General features: G+C 42.6%; 1 protein-coding gene across 5 annotated transcripts in view; it reads right to left on the bottom strand.

The window, feature by feature from the left end:
- Window positions 1-24,704, bottom strand: part of rims1b (regulating synaptic membrane exocytosis 1b) — an 81,261-nt gene that overhangs the window by 20,572 nt on the left and 35,985 nt on the right. The window contains exons 4-21 of one of the 5 annotated variants that reach the window (XM_085460467.1): window positions 22,981-23,282; window positions 21,614-22,530; window positions 16,667-16,707; window positions 16,389-16,499; window positions 16,175-16,274; window positions 14,588-14,711; window positions 14,131-14,177; window positions 13,920-14,035; window positions 13,703-13,833; window positions 13,386-13,557; window positions 11,657-11,810; window positions 11,424-11,480; window positions 8,779-8,932; window positions 6,078-6,194; window positions 3,902-3,964; window positions 3,430-3,507; window positions 1,007-1,126; window positions 165-248 (exon numbers count right to left, since the gene is read on the bottom strand). In XM_085460467.1, the coding sequence (XP_085316593.1) occupies window positions 165-248; window positions 1,007-1,126; window positions 3,430-3,507; window positions 3,902-3,964; window positions 6,078-6,194; window positions 8,779-8,932; window positions 11,424-11,480; window positions 11,657-11,810; window positions 13,386-13,557; window positions 13,703-13,833; window positions 13,920-14,035; window positions 14,131-14,177; window positions 14,588-14,711; window positions 16,175-16,274; window positions 16,389-16,499; window positions 16,667-16,707; window positions 21,614-22,530; window positions 22,981-23,282 (2,888 nt within the window). Of the gene's footprint in view, window positions 1-164; window positions 249-1,006; window positions 1,127-3,429; window positions 3,508-3,901; window positions 3,965-6,077; window positions 6,195-8,778; window positions 8,933-11,423; window positions 11,481-11,656; window positions 11,811-13,385; window positions 13,558-13,702; window positions 13,834-13,919; window positions 14,045-14,130; window positions 14,178-14,587; window positions 14,712-16,174; window positions 16,275-16,388; window positions 16,500-16,666; window positions 16,708-21,613; window positions 22,531-22,980; window positions 23,283-24,704 lie in introns of all 5 variants that reach the window. The other 4 variants (XM_085460464.1, XM_085460468.1, XM_085460465.1 and 1 more) reach the window with 4 other exon arrangements.

The following is a 24,704-nucleotide window of genomic DNA, read 5'->3' as shown; positions in this document are numbered from 1 at the left end:
TTTTTTAAATGAGGGTGTATAATGGCAAATTTACTCATGTATGAAAGGGGCACATGATGTGAAGGGAAGTGGAGACATGCAGCATCCTAACACCCAAAAAGTTGAATGACTCCATCAGAAAAAGAGTGCAGATAGAGGTGATGGTGTGCATGTTCTTCTGATACCTGTCTCTGTCAGTAGAGTGAAAGTCTGGTCTCAGACACGTGGTGCTGGCGCTCCTCACTCTGTCCAACGACGGCTGCAGGTCACTGCACCGCCACAACAGGGCAGCAGAGAGAGAAACAGAGATGCACAGGGACAGAGGATGCGAGGAGGAGGCGAGGTGATGAAGATGTTGACAACAGAAGGATGATGAGTGGGAAGGGGAACAAGAGATACAGCAGAAATAGTCAAAAGAAAGATAACAAAATAAGGCAAAGAGTGAAGATGGGAGACCACCACAGAGGGAGAAGGAGAAAGGATGAGGCGAGCAAGTAAAAAAAGGGAGGGTTGATAAGAGAAAGAGGGACAAAGAAAATCCAGAGAAAATCAGAAGAAAGGTAACAAGAAGTGAGAGACAAAGAGAGAAGAAGGGAGGCCATGAGACAGCGCATTAAAACGGTAATGGCTCTGATGCTGTGTTTCCATTTATCACCGCCAGTCACTCCTCGCGGCCTCGCAGAGTGAGACCACTCAGATGGGAGGTTGTCATGGGAACCAGGTCTACATGGGAGAAGGGACGATTCGTGTGTCTGGGAGTGAGCGAGGAGAGCAGAGCTCCGCTGCATGTCTGTGCTGTGTCACATCATGCTGCTGACAACAGCTACTATCAACAGATGGCCGGCTCGTTGCCATCGCATGACGTCGCACACGACACTTTGAGGCCAAACGCCTGACACGGGCGGCAACAAGAGCTTAAGAGTAACACCCTGCTTTTACCAGCACACGCTCCAAAGGGAAAAAGAAGCAGTTCTGGGTGGCAAGAGGACCAATGGTGGGAGGACATGTGAAGTGGGTGTGTTCTTACCTAACCGTGACCTCATCAGTGAACCTGAGCACACGGTGTGTGAGGATGCTACGAGGCAAGGCGCTGCCCCCCTCCTGCCTGTGGGGCGGCTTGCTCTTTAGGCATGCGGGGAGGGTGGAGCTGTGTGCCAGAAACCCCGCCCACAGTGGGTGGGGAAAGACCCGCATGCAAAGAGAGGCAAAGGAAAACAAAAATGACACACACAACTGAGAGAAACAAGCCAAATAAGTGCAGGAAGGGGAAACAACATGAAATTAACAAATGAAGTAGAACATTTACATGGCAACATAAAGCAGGGTAGCTTTAATGCATCCTGTCCACAGCTTATGTAACAGCTCGATTAAAAGGCTTCCTGCAGCATCGTGCCCACGAGATGAGCTACATGCAGTCTGTGACTTCAGAGAGCCGAGTGTAGAGATTGTTCTCTGGTGGATTGGCCCCGCACACATACGTACAGGAAGATTACATGTAACACCAATTACGTAACACAATCTAAAGCTACAGAGGCGACATGTGGCGAGGAAACCGAGCTGCAGCAGATCTATAGGATGTACGCGCTGTTATCAGAGCAGAACAGACAAAAATGGAGGGAACTGCTCCTACATGAAATGTCCACATAAAACCCATCGTGTCCCCCAAAGACCTTCATGAAGCAAGTCTCACTATTTCCCCCGCACTGGTTACCTGGGCATGTCCCCAATCAACTGTAATGAATCTGCTTAAAGAGCTATACCTTTACTACCATCTTTGCTGCACTCAGATTGTAAGTGAGAATTTTTGAATGCTTCCCCCCTGTTTTTCAAACTTTTGGGGCTAAGCTACACCAAGTTATACAGAGTGGAATACATTTTAGCTTTTAAATTTTGGAAAGAAACTGAAATAGCATATTTCAAAAAATATACGAGCGTTTACTGTTCTGTGAAAGCAGTCAGAAGCAGGAAAAAGGGAAAGTAAGCAGATACTACATACATACACTCTCTGATTCCATCATCAGCATCTGAAAAATGATGTTACTTCGTGTGTTTTAGCCCATCAGCTGCAAAGCATCCTCAGGTTTCATTTAACCAGCAGTCATCATCAGGGTACTCTGGGAACTTCAACCCAAGCCAAGCTACAGCTGTTCACATCATTCAGGTTTTTTCATGAGACTCGATGGAGACAAACATCAGGTTCCTTTAAATAAGACTAAAACCACTTGTTCTGCTCTTTAGTTAAAGTTGGTCACTAGTGGACATTATGAGCAACCCTTCATACTAATACACAACAGGCAACAAGCCCTTGCTAGTACGCACTTAAATGGCACTGCCCCCAAGTTTAACCTGGTAAGCGGACACTTTGTGAGGCAAACAATGGTTTTGCATAAGATTACTACAAGTTGTGAAAGTTCTTAACATTAAGCAATCTCCATTCTCCACATTTCTACTTTCTTTTGTTTGTAAGCCTCCTAAGGGTCTACAGACAGGCTAACAGCCCATCTCGGCTTCATTTAGCCACAGCACTTTTAAACTAAATGCTAATGCCAGTGCTTACAATGTCAACAGCATGCCAGCGCTCTAATTAGCATGGAGGAAGACAGAAATCGAGTTAAAATGCTATTTAAATGTTCAGTGGTCTGCACTGTTACCTCGCAGTAAAAGGGGTCGAACCCAGGACGGGACTTTCTGTGTAGAATTTAAGTGGGTTTTCTTTGGGAGCTTCAGTTTCTCCATCCATCCAAAAAGTAGACGGATTAATGCTGCCTGTCTTGGTCTAGGACACTCTAGCAAAAGAGTGTTAATCTCGAGAGTTTCCTTTCTTGGTTAAATAAAAGTAACAACAGTAATTAAAAGCTTAGCAAGTTCAGTTTGTTTCTGCAGTCCGTCCAAACCATCGAGTAAGGGGAAGTCGCAAATAGCTAAACTGGTGTTACAATCATGCTTTTGTGTCCCTAAATGGATCCTTGGCCCTAAAAGTTTTGGTCACCCGTTGGTCAGCCCAAGCTGTTTTCACACATGAATATCTCCAGACTCACTGTTTGGTTCAGGTGAACTGCCCGTGCAAAGTGTGCAGAGTAGGTGAGCTCTGCTAGACCCTCACACGCAGCGTTACTAGAAACTGCAGTTACTCCAATTGTGTTTCTTTTATGATTTGTAGTTGATGGGCTACACGTGTAAGATTAGCAGTGTGCTCATGTAAAAGATTGTGTAATGCAGATGGGAAAGCAACACATCTCACTGAAGCGGCACCATGACAAAGCAACTTGGCACACACTCCGACCACAGCACGCACAATCAGCACAGCGGCCTGGGAGACATATGGGCATTTATTGCATTGAGAGATCACTGCCACGAATAAATGGCCCACCAACTCCACAAATGAGTCTGGGAAAGCTGGACAGGCACAGAGAAGGGTTTGCAGGACTGCCTTTAATGCTAAAAGCTTACCTGTAAATGTCTTTATGGATACCGTTTACTAACAGGGGCATTTTGGGGGGGAGGGTGTTGCTGTATCTACCTATGCTCCTGGTTGTATGAGCGGAGGTCATGCACGTAAAGGAAGACAAGAAAAAAAGTGGAAAGACAATCCATAACTGCTGTTATGTAGAGAAGACATCCAAGGCAAAAAAAAAAAAACGAAATAAAAGAAATTATTCACAAAGCTTTGCCTTCTTTGAGGTCAGGTGCCGAGCGGGGCTCAAATCCCCGCATACACTGTTATGAGACAGTTGAATTTATGTGTGCTACAACTACTCGTCACACTTTTGTCTTCATGCATGTGCAGAAAAGCAGAAATAACAGACACAACCATAACCAGCATGTTCCTTTTGCATTAAAAAGGCCAACTTTAAGAGTTAAGATGGAGTTGTTAAAGTATAGTGAAAATGGAAATGATGACAGCTACTCTTTTTCTTTTTACCTGTTTGTGTGCAGGCACTCGGCACTCCCGCCCCGGATAGACCTGTGCATCTCCAGGACCTCACTGTCATTGGCATGACGATGGGTGAACAAATGAAAAACAACACAAAAGAAGAGGATGGCAACTCAGACAGGTAAAGTGAAGTTATGAATGACAGAAACCAGGAAATCATAATTCTGAGATTTCAATCAAGTCTCCGTTCAACAGCAGAGAATCCCATATGGAAAAGACTTAGAATAAACCTGTGCATACACTCCTGTAGTAAATGTTCATGTTTTACATACAACTCTTAAGAAAGTGGCATGCAACGCCACTACAGTGTGCACTTTCTATTTTGAGTCCAAAAGTGCATCTGCAATGAAAAGGGGGCTGTGCACTGTCTATGATGGCTTAACAGTAGAAAAGCTCTACACCGTCCACATTCAGTGGCTGCAGTAGGAAGAATAAAACACTGACCAACTCCCACTCTGTGGGCAGGTTTCACATGGGCGCTGGTGAGATCGTTCAGAATGAATCTGGAGTCTGCAGCTCCGAAATGGAAATTTCCATCATGTTTTTGGTGCAAGGTTGTGCAAACATAAATGCAGTTTTACATTTTATGTGTTTGGACTGTAGTAAAATACGTTTCTGTGAGTCATTATCATCAACAGCAGCAGCACGTAGTATGGCAGCCGCCATTGTGACGAGGCACGAAGCACAGCGACCAGCTGCTTCCTCTCCACACGTGACAGTGTGTCATTTCCTTTCAGATGCACTGTTGACACTGTTGATGGATTTGTGGAGACTAAAATAATCTGTGTCTTTGCTTGAATAAGCTTGATTCCTGTTCACTGAGGTTCGTTCCTGAACTGCAGCAACTTTTTGCACAGCATTGCTCTGCTCATGCTCTGCATGGTTTGAATACATCGTCAGCACAGCGGCAGAAACAGCGGCATGTTCTTATCAAGCAGGGCTGTCACGTGTTCTGTTAAATTCTCTTTAGCTTAGAAGAGTTTAGTATTACGTGTCGTAAAAGGCTCAACAACGTTTGTTGTTGTTGTATTTTCACAATTTGCCGCGATCAGCGTGAGACTATTCGGTGTAAATAACTGTCTATGTAAACAGCCACACTCGCACACATTTAATGTGCACTTGATAAATTTCCTACAATTATATTGCATGAAGAAACTGCAAAAAAGGCCACTTTTATGAGTAAACAGATTTAAAGATATAAAGGAGACAATAACTGCACTGCTGTAATCTGAAACTAAAGCATCCAGCATCTAATTCACTCAATTATACACAGAGCAAAGTGGTGGAATCTGCCCAAATCCAAATCCTTAATCCTAAATTTGCATCATGTGGGGCAAAAAATTCTAAGAAGAGGAAGGAAAAAAAAGAAACTCTCCAAAAACCCAAGTTGTTCATAAACACCTCCACATGCAAGGAAACCCAAGATGCACACGAGGATTCCCAGAAACTGCTTCACAGCAAAAAGACCATCTGACCATGAAAGACACAATCTGGCAACTCAGAAGTAAAATACCAGTGCTGTGCGTGCGATACAGCAGGAAGTAAAACTTGAATCAGTGTAAAAACTGAGAAAATAAAGAAATTATTTGTACATAACTCTAACCCAGAACCACGGCACCAGCAGTACACGGGTGTGTTTTAACAGTCGAGTGGACGTACAATATGTGTAAACACAGCTTAGACTTCCTAAGTGTTCCTTTCTGTTGCTCTACATATCTAACAAATCTTTTTAATTAATGCAAAGAAGAACAGAGGTCCAGTATTCTTACAGATGCAAGTGCAGCACATGCCATGTTCTGTGTGAAGGAACCCGAAACTTTAAAATACACATAAAACTTCAACATTTACCACAAGTTCTTTTTCTATTTCTTTTCCATATGGGTAGTTTCACTCTGTTAGTAGTATTAGTAGAAAATAGTTTGGCAAGATCACATTACACACACATAAACAAAAACAATATTCAGCCTTTGAGAAATATATATAATTGTGTCAAAGCCCCAGAAGTTCATGTTTGATGATGGCCAGTTTCGCTGTTAGAGAATCAACCATTGATCTGACACATGTCAATCTTTCTTTTATTACAAGTAAAAAAGTCAACTAGAAGAGATTTTCACTGCCCCGCCCCTCATCCTGAAGATCCCAGGAGATTCCAACAGCAGGTTACCTGTCCTCAGAGTACTCGTAGTCCGAGTCACCTGAGCGTTGGTGCTCCAAGTGGGGCTCGTGGTAATGGGAGGGGGAGTGGGAGTGGTGGCGGTTCTGGTGGATCTCATCCAAACTCCTGATGATGAGAAAACATGTCATTTCTATATGTAATGTGAAAATGAGTGCAGTCATTAAAAGAAAGAAAAATGAAATAACTATAAAGTTGTGACTTTATCATGTTTATTCTCGCTTTACTGAGATCTGACTGAAGATTTGATGTAGAGACACGATGAGCAGGGGTAAGAAGTGAGATTGAAACGTTCTAGGTAAATGCTGCCTGCACTGCAAAGCAAGATTAATGTGTTGTTCGGGCATGTTGAGCCTAAAGTCAGAGTTTTCAGTACCAGGAAGGTGGATGCCTTTTAACCTGGCTAGATCACCATGGCAACTGCTGTGCTGAACACAAGCTAGAAGAGCGATTAGGGCACATTACAAAGTCAATCAGTCCATTTGTTGGTTATTTATCACCAAAAATTCAATGAGTAAAGATCCTTTCACACACAAGTGATTTGTCACTCTTCGTTTGGCTTCGGGACAGTATCAGAGCTGAGCGCACCAAATAGCTAAAAGTTTGAAGTTTCAGAGCTCTAAGATGTCGATTTGACATTTGAGATGAGCTGCAGCCTGAGCGTGCAAAGGGAAATAAATACATTAACTCAGGAATTTACACAGCTAATGATTTTCTGTCAGCTGTGCTCTGTTGTGGTGTTTTCTGGTTTACAGATTTGTTTAGCGTATCAGTTAAGGTCCCTGAGTCTTGGACCCAGAGGTTTGAGTTTGGCATGTTTTGGGGTTTTGTAGTTCTACATTTTTTATTATTTTTGTTGATTATTGTTTTATGCTTCCGTATTCTGCATTGGTTATATTTAGCTCTCTGCTGCTTTATAGTTTTAGTTTTATGTGTTTTCCTGGACGTTTTCCTGGAGAGAGGATACATTACCCAAGTTCAAAGACAGTGTGATTAGACACTGATGTACAACTTTTATTATTGTGGGAAAAAAGCAGAAAAAATCTCCAGATCAACCCCCCATGAAATGTGACCCATGTTGTGGAGACCCGGCACTCAATCAAACATTTTAGATTTGAACTTCTGCTGCACTGCCAGCTTCTCCCTGGGTTAATGAAATGTTAACAAGAGCTGAGGTGGTTTGTCTCTTCCAGCTGTTCCAATTATTGAAATATATAGACAGCATCATCAAAAGCATCCATATGTGGGTCTCCAAAGAAGTAAATTCATTAAATATTCCCCAAACTGGGATGGGATCTGTCAGAATGGTGAATACGATCTACTCTTTACATCTGGCCAGCTGTGACACACAGAGTCTGTCGTGTGCCTGCGTCATTTGACCCAGTGTGTTGTGTTCTTGTATTTTCAAGTCATTTTCTATTATGGTTCATGGTTAAGTCCACGTTGGTAGTCTTGAGTTTAATCTGCGGTGCCTAGGTTGTTCTGTTTAGCATCTCTGTTTTGCCCTCTGTGTCTCTCTCTGTGTGTCTGTGTGTATATATGTTGTGTGAGTTCTTGCGTCTTGTTTCCCTTGTTTCATTCTATGTCCCCCCTGCCCATGTTTATCCATGTTTCCCCAGTCTGCCATGTCTCTCTTGTCTCCCTCTTTGCCTTTCCTCCATTTCTGTGTCATGTTCCTCCGTTTCCTGTTTTATTGTGAAGGTCTCCGGCTTCCATGTTCGGTGTGTCTAGTTCTGCTTCCCCTGTGGCGTCACGTTAATTCGTGTCAGCAGTGTTCCCCGTGTGTTTAGGTTTCACTTTTTAGTTTTGTGTCGCTTTTTCTCCCAGTAAATAAAGCTGTATTTTGGAGGTCCCGTCTCCGTGAGTCTGCATTTTGGGCCCTGTCCTGCCTGCGTTACACAGCTGTACTGTTTACAGTTTTACTGTTAAATCATTTGTTACACACAGCAGCCATGCTCAGGCTGAGCCCTGAGCTTCATTTAGGTTTTTTAAATCAATTTTTTTTCTTAATTTCTGCTTAAATTCAAATAGTGACAATAAAATACTAAATAAGCATTTTATATTTTATTATATGTTCATTTAGTAACTAAAAGAACCAGCAGGGAATCTGGTAACATCACATCTCAGATGGTTTAGTGCAGCGGTCCCCCATCCCGGTACCGGGCCATGAGAGTTAAGGCTCGTGTGTGAAATTTATGGTTTTCAGGGTTTTTATCGTTATTTTTTTTAATCGTTGTTATCATTAACTCATTAACTTTTATCATTAACACTTTCCCAGGGCTTTTTCCTGTGTGTTATGAATAAATCTTCTTTTATTTGGTACCGGTACTGGTTTTATTTTGTATTTATCCTCACCAAATAACACAAACAGTTGGCTAAAAGTGCTTTAGAGAATAAGATAGAGACCCTACAATAACAGAGAGAAAGCACCAACAATCAGACGACACCCTGTGAGCAGCGACAGTAGGAAGGAAAAACTCCCTTTTAACAGGAAGAAACCAACAGAAAGAGGCTCAAAAGAGGGCAGCCATCTGCCGTGACCAGAACAATGCAGCAGCGGACTTGTCGAGCAGTAATCCTCGCAGCTGCAGTCCACAAATTAACAAGCAACGTCAAGCTTTTCTTTAGGGTTCCCCCACCTGCCAAATCATCACTCAGAGTTCAGCAGGTAAAACTCCCCGGTGTAACTCACCTTTGCATGGGCACGTGTGCAGGCCGAGACCGAGCTCTGCACGTGTCCTCTCTGTGAGGCGACACCGAGCGCGAGCGGTGCTGGACGGGTCGCTGCTGCTCGGGCACAGCCAACGTGCTGCCCCGCTCTCTCTCCCTGGAGTTACGCTCTGCGCCTGCACCCGCACACAGATCCAGTGTGGACACACAAACACGTGCAAAACAAGCAAAATACATGTTTCAAGATTCACAGATATAACATACACACAGGAGGGATACAAACACTCACACACATCCAGGCATTAGTTGTGTCCTTAGGTAAGGGTGCACCAGTTGTAATGAGTCAATACTACTCGCTACCGTTACAGGTGCCATTCACCTACAGACTGTAAAACATCACATCTGGATGTTTTACAGGCAAATAAGCAGCTTGCAAACGCAGTGTAGCTGGTCATGTGACTGTTTCTGCAAATGTGTCTGTCAGACCTGAGCTCAGCTTGTTTTAATCCCATGAAGTGGCTGATGAGATGACAGATCAGACATTTACAGTTACAAGCCTACAAAGCTATAGTAAGTCACATGATACAGAAAAAAATGCAGTAACAGAGCATTAGCCTCATTTAAAGCTGAGATCGGCAGTAATGTTTGAGTCTTACAGGAAAAAAAACATCTCCTGTTGTGTGAGAGAAACCTACACTTCTCCACCTCCTCCTGGCTTTGTGATGGGAGACTCTGGCCAATCACAGGTCAAAGAGAAGCTACTCTAATTGGCCCTTCTACAAATTCATGGGAACTTCCCTTTACTAAGTGGCAGATATTCCTGAATTAAAAGTGGCTATTCCACCGACAGCAACTACGTACATTGCAAAGCAGCCCAAAAAAGGGACATTTAATGCACTAAAACACATCTCATCTCAGGAGCGAATGACAAACTATATTCAGCACCTCTCATTGCTCCCTGGATTGGTAAGATGCTAAGTTAAATTTTCTGTGATGGTCTTGATGTAGTTGGTTGTGGACGTAGCATGGATGGCCTTCTGGCTGCTGGAGCTGATGTATAGCCTATATATGTCTGATGGGGTGGAGTTAGGACAGTTATAGGAGAGAGGGGGCTGCAGGACATTTCATTAAGGAGTCAAAAAACGGTGACGCCATCCCTTAACTAGGCTGGCAGAAATCCTTGACGTTGCTTCTAACCCTAACCTAACTTTATATGGAATGGTTGAGTGGCGTGCCAAGACATTGCTCCCAATTTAGTGTGATCTCTTCACCCATTCGTTCATTTTCTTATACCACAGAAGGGTTGGGGCCAGTTCAAGCTAACATAGGGTGAAAGGAGGGGGGTGTATGGCTTCTGACCTCTTCACATTTGGGAACATGTGACATGCTACGATTTAAAAGTTTCATTAATGGTTAACGATACAGAAAATACTCTTGGCCACCAATGCAAAGATGTAAAACTGCAAACTTTACTTTGATTTAACCGCACGTGGGAATTACTGGAAATGGTATACAGCAATCTGACAAGATTCTGGGACAGGAGTGTAGAGCGCAGAGGCCAGTGGTCACTTTGCTCGTCCTCCTCTAATGGCTGATGAACACCCACTTGTGTTCTGCAGAGACACCGAGACATTGGCTCGGTGTTTTTTGGGGGCGGGGTTTGGTCTTTCTAGACGTCTGCCAACTCTAGCTTTAAATATGAACGACAGGATGTGAAACAGAACTGTGCAAAGTGAAGTGAGGCGAAGGTCTCAATCATGACTTGTATGGATCATTAAAGGTAGCAGCCAGTTGGGGAGCTTCTAAGAATACACAGGAAGCATCGCTGGTTGGATAAGTACAAAAAAACAACAACCTATGTATAAAAACTGACTCTCAAGATGCAGTTAGGTATACACTTGCACTGCAACTAAAATTAACACTTTTTTTTGGCCAATGAATGAATAGTTGAGTGAATGAATTCATCACCTGTGGTGCACGATTTAAGCTGTGGCTAAGAATTGTGGGTATTGTAGTACAGAGCTCTGTTATTTGAGGCAAAACAAAATAACAAGGAAAAGAAAAGAAAAGAAAAGAAAATCATAGTAATGTTCAAATAGTATCCTGATCATACTTGTGGCATTTTAAAGGCTACCAAAAAAATTAAATAAAATTGCATTAATGTCTAAATCAATGCACACTGGAACTGAAGCGAGGGCAGAAACAGGCAGCCAGCAAAGCAGCTGTAGCTAAAATGTCTTCTATTGTCTGTGTTCAGTGTGCTTTCAGTGAAGTAAGGAGCAGGAATAGAAGCATGCAGGATTGCAGGAGACGTAGTGGAATGGCAGTGAACTACTGCAGCTCTGCAGTGCAGCATGCACTCAGTGCGTCGGTGTTTCTAAGACCCAGCAAAAGAGGAGAAAATGCTCATGCAGCCTCACGCAAAAATTCAGAATCTGCACCCCAGTAAGAAATGTGATGATTTGCAAAATACTTTCGAGTGTTTTTGCTGATTCAGCTTGAATTAATTATTTTAATTTAGGTTAAATTTTTAGAAATTTATAGAAGCAGACCCAAAAGGTTTCCACAGGACATGAAGGGAGGATGCACAAGGATGCTCTCTCACGCAGTGCTGGGCACCTACAGGCTACTACGAGGAAACGCTCAATAACCATGACCCCCACCCACCTTTAGTCACTACTATCAAACCATCATCAAACTCTGTATCAATGATGCGATGAGACCCTGCACACATACAAACGCACACGCAAAACACCCAAACACAAGACAGGGTAAGGTTGAGAGATCCTCCCACGCTGAGAGGGACACTGGAGAAGGCTCAGAACAGGAAATGTTAGCCACCACGCTCAAACACTGTTGGTTAAAGGACACACAGCCTGCAAATAAATGAACACACATACTCTGTAGTTTCCTGCTGGGGCTGTCTCCATGGACGTGTCTCCGTGGGAGGTATGGAGAGGGCTGTGGCAGAGGTATAGAGGACACGTCATGTGTCTGGAGCTTATACCAGTGAGGAATGTCGTCTAGCAAGGCCGTCTCCAACTCTATGAGGATCTGAGGGGGACAGAAAGGGAGGTGGCACATGAGAAAAATGGAAAGTAGAAATCTTCACACGTGTGAAGACATTTAAAAGAAAATCAGTTTCATCCACTCAGAGAATGAAACTTTAGGCAATCATATTCAGTAAATATACAACAAGTTAAATCCTATGTTAGGCAGACTTAGCAAATTTTGGGTGATGGGTGTTTCTCACAGTTCCCCCTGTCATTCTCTCCGCAGACCGGTATTTGAGAAACATGTTTGCACCATTTAATTTTTAAAAACCATTTAAAAACTATAAAAACTGTTTTCACTTTCTTATTGCTTTTAGAGTAACAGTTCTTTTGAAGTTTATATTCTTTTATCTACTGTTTTCTTTAAGTTTGTATTGCTGTTTTGTGACTCCTGTAAGTAAAAAATCCTTTATGGATAAATTATGGTTGCTTGCTATCATCTTCATCTGTAATCAGAAGTGTCTTTAATTTAAAACATAGTAAAAATCCCAAGATTTCCAGTTATGGGATATTGGGAAACATTTGGGAGCTGGCAGAATATGTAAATGATCAATACTTGTCTGAATGAAGTCAGTAAGACCAGATATCTCTCATTTCTTCTCCAAAACAGCTCTGGCCTGCTGTTTCAACCATCTATTTATGAGAGGCAGCCAATGAGAGGAAAGTCTACTTAAGAGCCAAGAGAGGAGGAGCTTAAGAGGGGAGGGGCTAAAACATTGCTTCGAACTGAAGAGCTGGACTGGGAGGCATTACAAGATAAATAACAATTTGATAGCATATTAGTTCATTTTGAATTTGATGGCAGCAAGACAAAAGTTGGGATGAGGGAACAAAAGGCTAGAAATGTGAGGGCAGGAACAGTTTGCAACTAATTAGGTTAAATGGTAACAGCTCAGTAACATGACTGGGTATAAACGTGCATCTTATAGAAGTACAGAGGTTCATCGTGTCCTTCTGCATTCTGATTCCAAAAGCTGCCAGACAGGACAGGATTTAAAACACGTGCACCACATCCTCTGGACTAAAGAAGAGTTCAAACACTGTCAATGCTCAACAGTATCTACACGTTTTAGAGCAATGTATGCTTTTCTTTATATGACATCTACACTGACATTCAGGGAAGACCTTCCATTTTGCATCTAGATGATGCCAAACTGTATCGATTCCAACAGCATAGATACCGCAGATACATGTAGTAGAAGAGTTTGTGTAGTGATTAGGCCTACCTGAGGTTCAGACTAACTAAAAACATCTGGAGCATCATGAAACCAAAGGTTCCACAAAGAAGAACCAGGACTGTTAAGCAGCTGGAGTCTTCTATCGGACAATAATGGGACAACATCCCTGTTCCTAAAGTGCAGCAAATCTAGCAACTGGTCTTCTCAGTTGATCTCCACCTTATTTTTTTAATTTTGAAAATGTAAAAAATACGCTATACAAACACAGGCCATTTACCATTTACATATGTTTCTTCTACTAAGGTTAAAATGTGGATTTAGGGAATTTGATGTGTCTATTACAAGTTTTACAGTTCAACCAATAAAATGGCTTTGATTGGACAGTGGCTGTCACGCACCTCGCCCAGGAATTCACTCTCCTCCTCCTGGACTCGAGGCTGGTCCCACACTGTGATCTCCAGCATGCGCTCTCTGAAGTCTCGCCGATGAACGTGGGAATAAATAAAGGTCTGGTTCCACTTGGGCTCAGCGCTCTTTTTCACCGTTTTAGTCCGTCGTTTACTCTTATCACTGGAAGAGAGAAGAAATCATGGATTCATTCAGTGTGCAAGAAGGAGAACAGTATGGTTTTTTTTTTATTGTTCAAAATAAAAACTATAGATGAAGAAATACCCGTGAGATGCTCAATAAGTAAAAATGAACACAATGAGCTGACCTCCTATCAGGCAGGAAGTACATCTTGACGTAGGGGTTTCGAGGTCGTCCGTCTGGTCGGGGTGGCAGGTCTATGGCTTGAAGGACGTTGACAATCAGCTGATGGCCCACTTTGTCGTACCACAGCTTCACCTATAACAATGCATAAAGGCAGTTAGCATCCTTTTCAATCTATATCCAGTCAGATGAACCTCATTGTGTTTGTTCCTGATACTCACAGAGAGCTGTCCAGGCAGAACCAGAGGAAGGTCTCTGAGAGTGCTGGGACTAGTAGGGGACATCACGGATATAGATGGACGGTCCATCTTCTGGGACTCAAAGGAGCTGGAGCCTGCTGAGGGATCAACAGAATGAATAATAGGAAAAAACATTAACTGAAAGCACATTTTAAAATATAAAGCCTGTTAAGCTGGTGATATAAAAACTTACTAGATTCTAGAGGAGGGTGGGAGGACTCTGGGATTCTTGGGATGTCTCTGTAAAAAGCAGAAGAGTCACAGAGTGTATACAAATCTTCCCTTACTATATGTCATTCAGCTGGCATATATCTCTAAACAACAACAGTTTCTAACACAGTAGAAGAAGAACAAAACCAGTCAGTCATATTAACAGTGTGGGGAAAACAGCAGGTGGCCAAGGACTGAAGAACAGGTGGAAAAAAGGGGATGTCTTTCTTGGATCTGAAGGATTTCAGGGAAGATACATTGGGAAGGGGCTCCACTCTACTTACTGATGTGCTCTATACACTTTTCTCAAGAGGTGTTTGGACATAATTCGGTTCACAGAGCTTTTAGATAAAGGAGACACATCAAAAGTCCGTCAGAAGGAAAATCAAAGCCGTGGTACTTTAACAATGACCAGTACACATTAGTAACAACAAACGCACCCTATAGGTCTCGAAACAACAATCTCCACTTGAGGCTCAGCCTTGGACTCGAGAATGATGTTGTACACTTCTTTCTTGGTTGCTCCTGGCAACGACTTCCGGTTCCACTGCAACACCTCATCACCTGAAAACAAGATTAATGCTTCTTAAAGTCAAACTGAAAAATCAAATGTCCTCAGTGTGCAGTTAAGTGCAGCGCAACTTTTCTGCTGGGTGCTCCACACAAAAACCCGACGATGATCGGTCAAAGGCTGTATTCAGAAAATGGACATTGTCACCATAACATCACCCTTTGGTAAGAAAAGTCCTTTTGTGAAACTTCAAGCTTGTCTGACGCTGGATGACCGAGGGGTGGACACTTAAAACTTGTCAATCACACGATTAACCACAACCTGTTTCATCCTCGTTTCTGACTTTAATGGAGAAAATAATTTAATTTAATGTGACTTTAGTGTGGAAACAATTTTATCTCATCAATCTCCAGACTTAAAATAAGTGGTTGTCCAGCACATTAATGTGACTTATTGCCGCTTGCATCTTTCATGAATTATCATGAAAAGATCCAAGTTGTCAAATTAGACAAAAAAAAACACTTCTGAGAGTTTTCAGAGACTGGAAGGACTTTTTTGCACTTGATGAGGCACATTTCTGTCTTTTTATCTGCCCATTTTTACATGTTTGGTTTGGTATGCCAACCCACTATTTAGCCCACCATAAAGGTCACTGCTGCCTGGGTTTTCTTGTTGGCTCCTTCTTTTTTTCCTGACTAAACCCACAGTGACAAAGCATTTTAGGTGAGTTACGATGATTTCCGACCTGTAAATTGAAAACGGAGCTCTCAGAACCTCCTCAAATGTTTTTTCCCTCTCAGGAGTGATTTTAACACTATGTTCAAGCATAAATAAGGCCCTGGGTTAATACTTTCAGCAGCAGCTGAGTCGCTGTACAGTCAAAATTTACAGCCAGAAGTAGTCCCGTGACCTCAGCACTCCATACATTACTCCATTATTATTCAAATCATGACACAGCGTGGTCAGATAAGCAAAATGTAGCATGAATGATGACTGCTTTACTGCAGAACTGTACACATTGCCTGTTTATACATTCTGTGCTTCCTTATATATGCTCTAATATCACTTTAATCCCAACAGCTGACTGCGGTTGCTTACTTTTGCCCACATTCCTTTTTTTTCCTTTTTTAAAATGCTTTGAAAATTATTTATCAGTGTAAAACTGGCAAAACCAAACTCCTCAAAATAGCACTCCAGTAAAGGTCTGGTATAATGTGAATGCAGCACAAGCAGGCTGGTTGATTGCTTGAGTTCAAGTGGCAGCTCCCACAGACATTACACCAATAAAAACACCAGTATTATTACTATTCTGTAGGCCACCACAAGCTGCTACAAATGTTTAGCATTTTAGCATTTAACAATTTCAATGACAAGCACACTACTCATGCCTGCAAAGATGACAGGTACATACTGATGTCTATGCAAAGGTTGATCTCACATGCATTCCTAGATGAAAGCAATACTGTCTGCAGTTCTGCAGCTCCTGCAAAGGAACAACATGTTCTATTTTTTGTACCTGCACGTAGGTGTCCCACGACATCTGCCAGACTCCCTTTTTTAACTTTGGTGATGAAGGCCCCAAGTCTCCCTGTCTCCGTCATCTTCCCTCCTACCACCTGCACACAAAGATGAGACAGACGTACGATAAGATCAGATGTCACTCCGTCCTCTCCAACACTGACTGTTGTCTCAGTGAGGACAGATCTTAATGTGAATGAATCCCTGCTTACTTTTAGTCCCAGGAGAGAGCCTGCCTCACGGGGCATGGCTGACCTCTTGCTCAGAGTGATCCGCCCAATCAGGTGGTCACCCTCTTTGGATGGCTGCCACGAAACTGGATGCTAAAGGGACAAAGACATGAGGATGTTTACAAAGCACATTATCAACTGTAAATACTGGTAATTTGGTCATGGGTCCCATGCAACATTAGACTTAATATAAGTGCAGCTATATGTGAGGAAAGGGATCAGGGCAGAGCTTCAGGAACAACCTGACTGGTGAAACTTACATGCCAAACTGCAGGATCTAGAGGATGACAGTCCCAGTCACCTGCAGGGAGAAAGAGTTCAAGAGGGAGGAATTAGTCATTTGTCTAAATTATGTTAAATGTAATTGTGCAGGTTGATTCCAAGCTACAAAAAACTCTTAGAAAGATGACTCAGTGATGCCATTAAAGACTGGGATCTGCTTTAATTCAAACAACATAACTAATGGGTTTATCATCCCATTTCTGTTTTATATGCCAGGGCCTGCCAAAGGCTTTCTTTGAGGTAGGTTTAATTTTAAAAAGCTAAAAATTCCATTTCGCCATCTATAAAAATGTAACTTAATTTACTAAAATGATCTGAATTCTCTTACTTAACAATACTTTAGACTCCCTGTTGAAGCTCCAAAGCTCTTATATTTTAGTATTTAGTTTCTGTTAGTTATATTTTTTATTGAATTTTTATTACATTTTGATTTAGTAGGCTTGCCTTCTCTATGTCATCCTGTATCTTGTCAAGTGTTTCTGTTGGTGATTATCTGCTGAGTTGCTTCCTGTTTTATTTTAACAGTCATCTGTCTCTGGCGTCTTGTGATTAGTTTACTTCCTCAGGCATTGTCTTGATTGTCTTCAGCTGTGTCTCATCGCCCTGCTGTGTCAACTTCCTTAATAATTACCCTCATGACTTGAAATAGTGCTGTTTTCCCTTTTCTTAGCGTCTCTTAACGCCGTAGTGATGGTGTGATGAAGGCCTGTGAACGTGTCGGATCTTTCCAGCCAATTGCTTCACCAGAAGGCAGATCACACAAAACCCTGTTTAACAGCTCATTTTGAACTAGTGACATCTGCTGGTCATTCGATGTGCTCCATAATCTCGTTGCAGACTGCTGATGATCATCAGAATCACCTCAGACCACAAAAAAATTCCCGCATCTTTTCAACCGCTCAAATCCGGTTCAAATGACATGAAGCAGTCACGTCATTTCAGAGAAAGGGTTCCTCGTTTATCTTTGGTCATGTGGTTTCTGAAGAAAACAATACAGGTGTTGGGATGGGCTTTATTTGGGCACGCCCCCTGTCCTTGACACAGGCCTCGGGGCTTAAGCATCAGACGAAACATCAAAATTATTTAGCCTGTGATCATTCCCTGTGTGCGTCCTCCCTTTGAGTCCATGTGGATTTAGTTTTGCTTTACGCTCCCATGTGTTTTTTGGACTTTGCAAACAGCTACAACAGCCTGTCTTCTGGATCTGTGTTTGGGTCCTTGGGACCTGCTAGCTGTGACTAAACTGTGCTCAGATGTTGTCTACTGTGGTTGTCGATTTAAAAAGGGAGGAGCTAAAACCCTGTGTTCCAACAGAGGATGACCTAAGTAGCTGCACCACACCCCAGTATAAGATAGATGAGGATTATTCTGAACCATGAATAATGCAAAGCTACTCTAGATTTTAAGAATACAAATATGGAGCTGGAAATGGGCAGCACAGTTTAGTGTGTGTCCTTTAACTTACATGTAGGATTAAAGTAATGTCATTCAGCAGTAACGGCTAAAAACATTCATAATCAAACTATTATCATTTCTCTCCAACTTGGCCTGTCCAAGACTGGCTAAGTTGAACAGAGAAACAAAAGAGTGTCCGTGTATCCCAGCGCTCATTAACACTGACAGATGGAAAGCTAACTGGCTCTACATCAAGACAGAGGAGCCTGGGAGATTTGCAGTCATTGTTTCAAAGCAGGAGTAAAACAACAGCAAGAAAACATCTGATGGCGATTTTAAAATCCTTTGAGTAACTTCAGTTTGAGGTACGTGGGCAGGCAGAATAATTCACGTGATGTTTTTTTGCAAAATGCCTGCAGGGGGGAGAGAAAAGAACTTTTTGGTGGAAAGAGTAGAAACCAAATGAAGCCTATACAATCATGGTTGATGGAGAAATCAGGAAAAAAAAGTCTGAATGACTTGAGCAACTTTAGTGATGCTAACTGGAACACTCGAGAGGAAAAATGCTGATGCCACCGTTTAGTGGATGAGCAAGCTGGGCAGATAGCTCTTTATTAACAGCTCTTTGTAGGTATCATTGTTTAAGACAAACACAGCATGTAAGTGAAAGAGGCTCCGCTCAACTGAAGATTGACCAAGTCCCTCTTACTGTCCTGAAGGCAGTCCTGGCTTACTCTCATTGGTAACTGACTGATATGGAAAAATCATCTGTTTAAGAGGAGCACGTGAGCATCCACGCTATCACCTGACCCTTCTTCAGCAGCTCTCTCCCTAGTCCTTCCAATCCACATCAGCGTTCTTTGGTATTTGTCTGTTTTAGTTTCCTGTTGTGTGGACTTTCACATTGTCATTTTCTCTGAGCCAGTTAGAGAAAACATATCAGCCTCAAAGCCACAGCATCCTATACTTTACTGGGCCTTCATGCAGCCACTGTCTGAAAAAAGCTTTTAGCTCTTCTGTCTTTGAGGCAGCTTTATGCCCGGGTGTCACGTCTATACTCACAGACGGAGCTGTGTGGCTGAGACGAGCATATTAAGGATCATCATACAGCCAATAACTGATATAACTCTCTGAAACATGAGCGTTTGGCTCATAGGGCTTGACCACACATAAAAGGTTTAATACCAGCAATGCTGTGGTAATTTGTTAATAGAGTGCTTCAACATCAGAGTTGAATTGAATTTTATTATCATCATATTTATACGTGGATCCTAATGGTGATACACAAACCCATCTTATCTTTTTTATCACTTTTTGCAAAAATTTAACAAATGTTTCATTCATTATATTTTTGCATAAGTAAAATAACAGAATGTCACCTGAGCTTTTGAGGGCAAAGTTCAAATACGGCTTTAAACTACACCATATGACTTAGTAACTGTGTATATATGACAGAAAATAAGGAGAAACATATTAGAGCCAGGGTGGCACAGTGGTGCTACAGCACGGTCACTTAACTGGAAGAATGCTCTTGAATCAAACCTGCTGCTCAGCCTTTTTGCATCATTTGCTTTCAAGTTCTCTTGACATGCATGTTAGACTGCATTAGTGGCCATGTATTGCATGAACAATGAATAAAATGAATGGATGGACCCTGTTTTTTTAAGATATCTCCAGATCACAAGAGTTACCACTATATATTGTAAGGTAAAGGACATACAATAATAATAATAAAACAATTCAGCTCAACCTAAATGACTACACTAAACATATAATATATATATATATATATATGTATATATATATATATATATATATACATATATATATATATATATATATGTATATATATATATATATATATATATATATATATATATATATATATATATATATATATATATATATACGTATATAGAAAGAGAGTGAGAGAGAGAGAGAGAGAGACACACACACACAGTAAGACACGAGCCCTGGATTGGGAACGTGTCGGTTTTATTGAAATGACTGGTGACTCCAGTCATGTGAGATTTAGAGGAACATTCAAAAGAGACCTCCACTGAAAAAAGTTTACGCACATGGGTTAATCTATGTCTTGGAAGCAGAGCCTTCGTGCTTCCGTGATAATGCTTCTAAATAGCTGACAAATAAGTGCCTTCAAGAGGAGCTTGAAGATGAGTGCTGATTGGTGGGATTTGATGCAGTCTGTAGAACTTTTTAGTTACATCTCAGATCCATGTAATGACACCTAATTTCTTAAACCAAAAAGATCTCTGGCCATGTCTAATTTAAGATGACACCAGCATTAATCTGACAATGCAATGCCTTCCATCGCACAACGCATGCTACATATTATCCTGTGACTTTTTCTTATTGCCAGAGATGGTGAGAGTAAAAGGATACATCCTGTTTTGAGGCCCAGCTAGCTAAAGAGTGTTTAAAACAGCTAATAATCCCAATCCACACCATCTACACATTACCAGTCCCTGAGTTATAGTAAGCTGGATTAAAACATCTGGAACACCATCCTTCTGGGACTGACCAGTGAGAGATAAGCTGATGCAGTAACTCTGCCTCCTGAACCCAAACACTCTTGCGTGGGTTATTTTAGCACAGCCCTTGATTTCTGTTAGTGCGGGGAAATCCATAAGTGCCAAGAAGATAGCAGAAATCGTGTAGCGTGCAACTGCAACCAGGCTTGAATTTAGTCGGTGGGACATGGTTGGCTGTTGCAGCTGGCTGTTAGCAAAGCATTACATAGCCAGCGAGCCACTGACCTAATTCCACAAATCTGCTGGCCTAAATCACAGGGACTCTCCAAATAAATGAGAGCTGTCCTGAGAGCAGCAGGGTTTAGCCACAGCACAGAGGTGTAGATGACACACAGGGATAGTAATGCACTGCATGCTGGGTGGGCACTTTATCCTATCGCTTATCATATAGTTTCACAGTCCAAAACTAGAAAGTGTTGGTTTTAGAGTAATCTTGGGGGTCAAAATATATCTGGCTTTTCTCACATTGTTTGTAATTCCACTACCAATGCAGAATGCAGTGGAAAATATATCTATGAAGTGTGAGATTATGTTTTTATTTTCCCTTATATCTGATCAACAGTGGTTAAAAACTGTGGCAGATCTCTTGTCCGGTCTATTGATCTGTCTGTCCCCCAGAGTATTAGCAGCAGATCAGATTTCAATTAGTCATCAGATCTGCTGTGACTCTAATCTTGCTCAGAGCACGCCGGGCACACAGTGTCGGCATGGTTCTTGACAATGATGACAATACAGGAGAGACCACATTAAAGTCCTGTGTGTTTCATTTACACAGAATGAGGACTACATGAGGAAACAAAGTATGAACGTGTGGTCTAGATAAGACCAGCCAGAGATCATTAGCAAAATATAATGAGAAGACTCGTGAGTGAAAAAGAAGCCTCAACAAGTAAGGAAAAGTTTCTAATGTACAGAAATGGATGGTGGCTAACGGTGTAAGGAGAGGTTCAGCTTAGTAAGCACATCTGCCTGACTGACCTTTCTCGCTGACACTTTCCATGTCCACGTCCTCACAGCTGGTGTACTCGGGCGTGGAGCCGCCCTCCTCCTCTGAGCTGCTGATGGACATCTGCCTCTTGTTGACTCCGCGCTTGCCCTTGTATGACTGTGGAGGGGGTGGCCGCAAAGACTCCGACTGGTCCGAGCCCTGAGAGTCCTTCCTCAGCAGGTTATCCACCCCACCCTTCTCTCTTGATGTCCGCGTTCCGTCTTGGGGTCCATGCTCCAGGCGACTGTTGTTTGGACCCCAGTCTGAAGGCACAGGTCCCCCAAGTTGGGACCCTGATCTTCCCCCTCCACTGGCAGGGGGAGCCCCACCTACAACCCCCACGGTCCTATCTGCGGAGTAGGCCCTGTGATTCTCCATGAGGGCCTTGCGGTCTCCTTCCCCACCTCCACCCCTCCTGGCAAGACGGTTTTCCGGCACCTCTCCTGTGCTGCCTCCACCCCCACCCCCTTCACCAGGCCCCAGTCCGACCTCATTTATTGCAAGATCACTGTGTCGTCGCTCATGCCGCACCTTCGACACCTTGGCGTGCATGCGCATCTCCTGCTCCTCCTTCTGTGGTTTGACTGGGTATCTTGCCAAGTTGGGGTCACTGCGGTAGCGGTTCTGAAACTCCTCCTCGCGCCGCTGCCGTTCCCTCTTCTCCTCATCCTCTGGACGCCTGCGGTGTGTTTCTGAACGACCCAGGTTTTCATCCCCGTCCTCGTAGTCCTGAGAGTGGATCTTTTCCAGCCGCCTTCCATCTCCTAACCGTCTCTCTCCTCTGTCTCCGGGACCCATCCGCTCGTCCAGAGATGACTGTGAATGCAACTTGTCTGCTGGTCTCCGGGCAGAACCACGTCCCATGCCTCCCTTACCGTTTTGCTCATGGAAAGAAACTGGCCTTTTCCTAAATGAGAAAAGAAATTAGGTTATTTTATAAAAGCAAATACAAACACAGGAGCATTCTTTGCATGCTTTTTGACAGAAATATTTTGTGCTTTTTATATATTCTTTCTTTTTTTATTTTCAAAATCTTCTTAGTTCAGTCACGAAGGGCTATCAACAGATTAAAAAACTACTAACCAGGATGAGACAGCTATGAATTCTTACCTAACACACCCAAAGAATTAAAACAAAGGGATTGAGTCAAAGACCTCTCAAGACCTGCCTGTGACCTACCTTCTTCTCTGGTTAAGCTACTGCAGACTCAGAGCTACATAGCGGATTAAAAAACACAACAAGGGCTTCAGCAAATTAATATACCATGAAAACTGAATCCTGCAGTACTGCTAGCTTTCACCAATTCCTATGTTAAAAATGAAAAGAGGCAAAGGTTGTAAATAAAGAGGAATCTCACTTTTCTCTTGGGGGTTCACTTTGAGAGCGAGAGCCAGGCATGGTGTCAGCACCCTTGAGAGCAGTGACACCGCCGGGCGGATGTGTCCCGTCTGGTGGCCCTGTGTTGGCGTTGGTGCTGGACGGTGGGGCTTGGGACCTGGAGCGGAGTAGCTTCCTGTCCCGTTGGGCCTCACCTCCCGTGGCTGGATTGTTTAAAGAGGTGCCCAGGCTCCCGGGCCGCACCCCTGACCCCGAAAACCATTCTCCTGATTTGGTGAGAATCTCCTGTTGCTTACGGCACTGGTTGCATACCCACATTACCTGGAAAGGTCGAAAGGGAAGAAGATTTTGGCAAACTCATTTCAAGTCACCTCTGAACATCCACCAGGTCACCAGCAACACATCTGGGCTTAGCACTGAAATGGTTTTTTTTTTTTAGTTTGACGGATGGGCAACATGCTTAAAAGGTACATTTTCAGAAACTTTCTTAGCATCTAACTTTCCATAATTCCATAAAAATAGGTGGATTCTAACTTTATCCAAACCCTACCCCTAACTCCAGATGGGTTGTGGGTGACCTGCTTGATGTCAGGAGGCCAAATCTGCAGCATTAAAACATCTGTACAACGCAGGTGAACTTTAATGTGCTTTTAACTTTGCTGGAGCAGAATCAGTTTTTCATAGACATTAAGAGTCTTGCTTGTGTATCAACAAACACCCAACTCTAATATAAAAAAATGCCAGTCCCATACTTGCTTCTTTCCATCCTTTGCAAAAACAAATAAAATATTAAAGAGCACCATGATGTGATAAACTCTGCTGTTTGATCTATTTTCTGTAAACACAGCTTGTTGGAGGCTGTGGTCAGACGGTCCCGTAAAAGATCATGCTTTCCTCTAAAACAGCTCTAATTTTATCGATAATATTTTTATGATTTGAATTTAGAAGCATACCTCAGTTTGCTGATTAATTTAAAAGCAAGAACTGAAAGGGGGAAAAAAACAGACTAAGCGGGCTTCAGCGGCTCCACGTGGACATCATGATCTCATCTACAGAACTGTTACACCTTCATGGGTACTGCAGCGTTCTTCTTTATTAAGATGCATATTTTTCTGGATTGAAGAAGATAATATAACAAAAGATCTAATATAGGAGTTATAAGGCCAGACAATAATAGAGATACAGAGCACATAGAACTGTGATTTCTAACTGTGTCACATGAAAGTTCAAACATTTTTGCTCCATGAGGCCATCATTCTTACAACTGTTAAAACCAGCTACAAATTAAGAGTGACGATTACACCGATTTAAGATAAAAATGATTAAATCCCAGTCTTTATCATCTAAATCAAACCCACAGACAACATCAAATACTCACATGTAGCCATGGCTACAGAATATCACCTCACTTCAACAGCACGAAAAAAAACAGGATTTATCTCCCTCCGTATTTATAATCCCGCCGGTTTATTTTGCGAAGAATAAATCCACCGCAGAGAGGAAACACAGTGGTCCTTTGTATTACGTCGCAGAGCCTTGGCACAAAGTGAAAACAAAACACCTCTGGGACCTTTGGAAAGCCCCAAAATGTTACCCCTCCTTGACAGGCAGTGAGGTATGCTGTTAGCAGTCAGTTTAGCAGTTAGCTCTCAGTGAGCCAAAGCACATTCATCATGGCCTGATTGAATCCTAGTTGGCGCATGTCCAGACTAATCTAAAGTAAATCAGCTGCCCGCACGGCCC

This window comes from Copadichromis virginalis, linkage group LG6 (assembly GCF_057382275.1).
Source record: "Copadichromis virginalis isolate Kocher_CV1m ecotype Utaka linkage group LG6, C_Virginalis_male_GT1.1, whole genome shotgun sequence".
NCBI classification, from domain to species: Eukaryota; Metazoa; Chordata; class Actinopteri; order Cichliformes; family Cichlidae; genus Copadichromis; species Copadichromis virginalis.
Note: the sequence above shows the minus strand (reverse complement) of the source record. Positions and strands in the feature narration are given on the sequence as shown.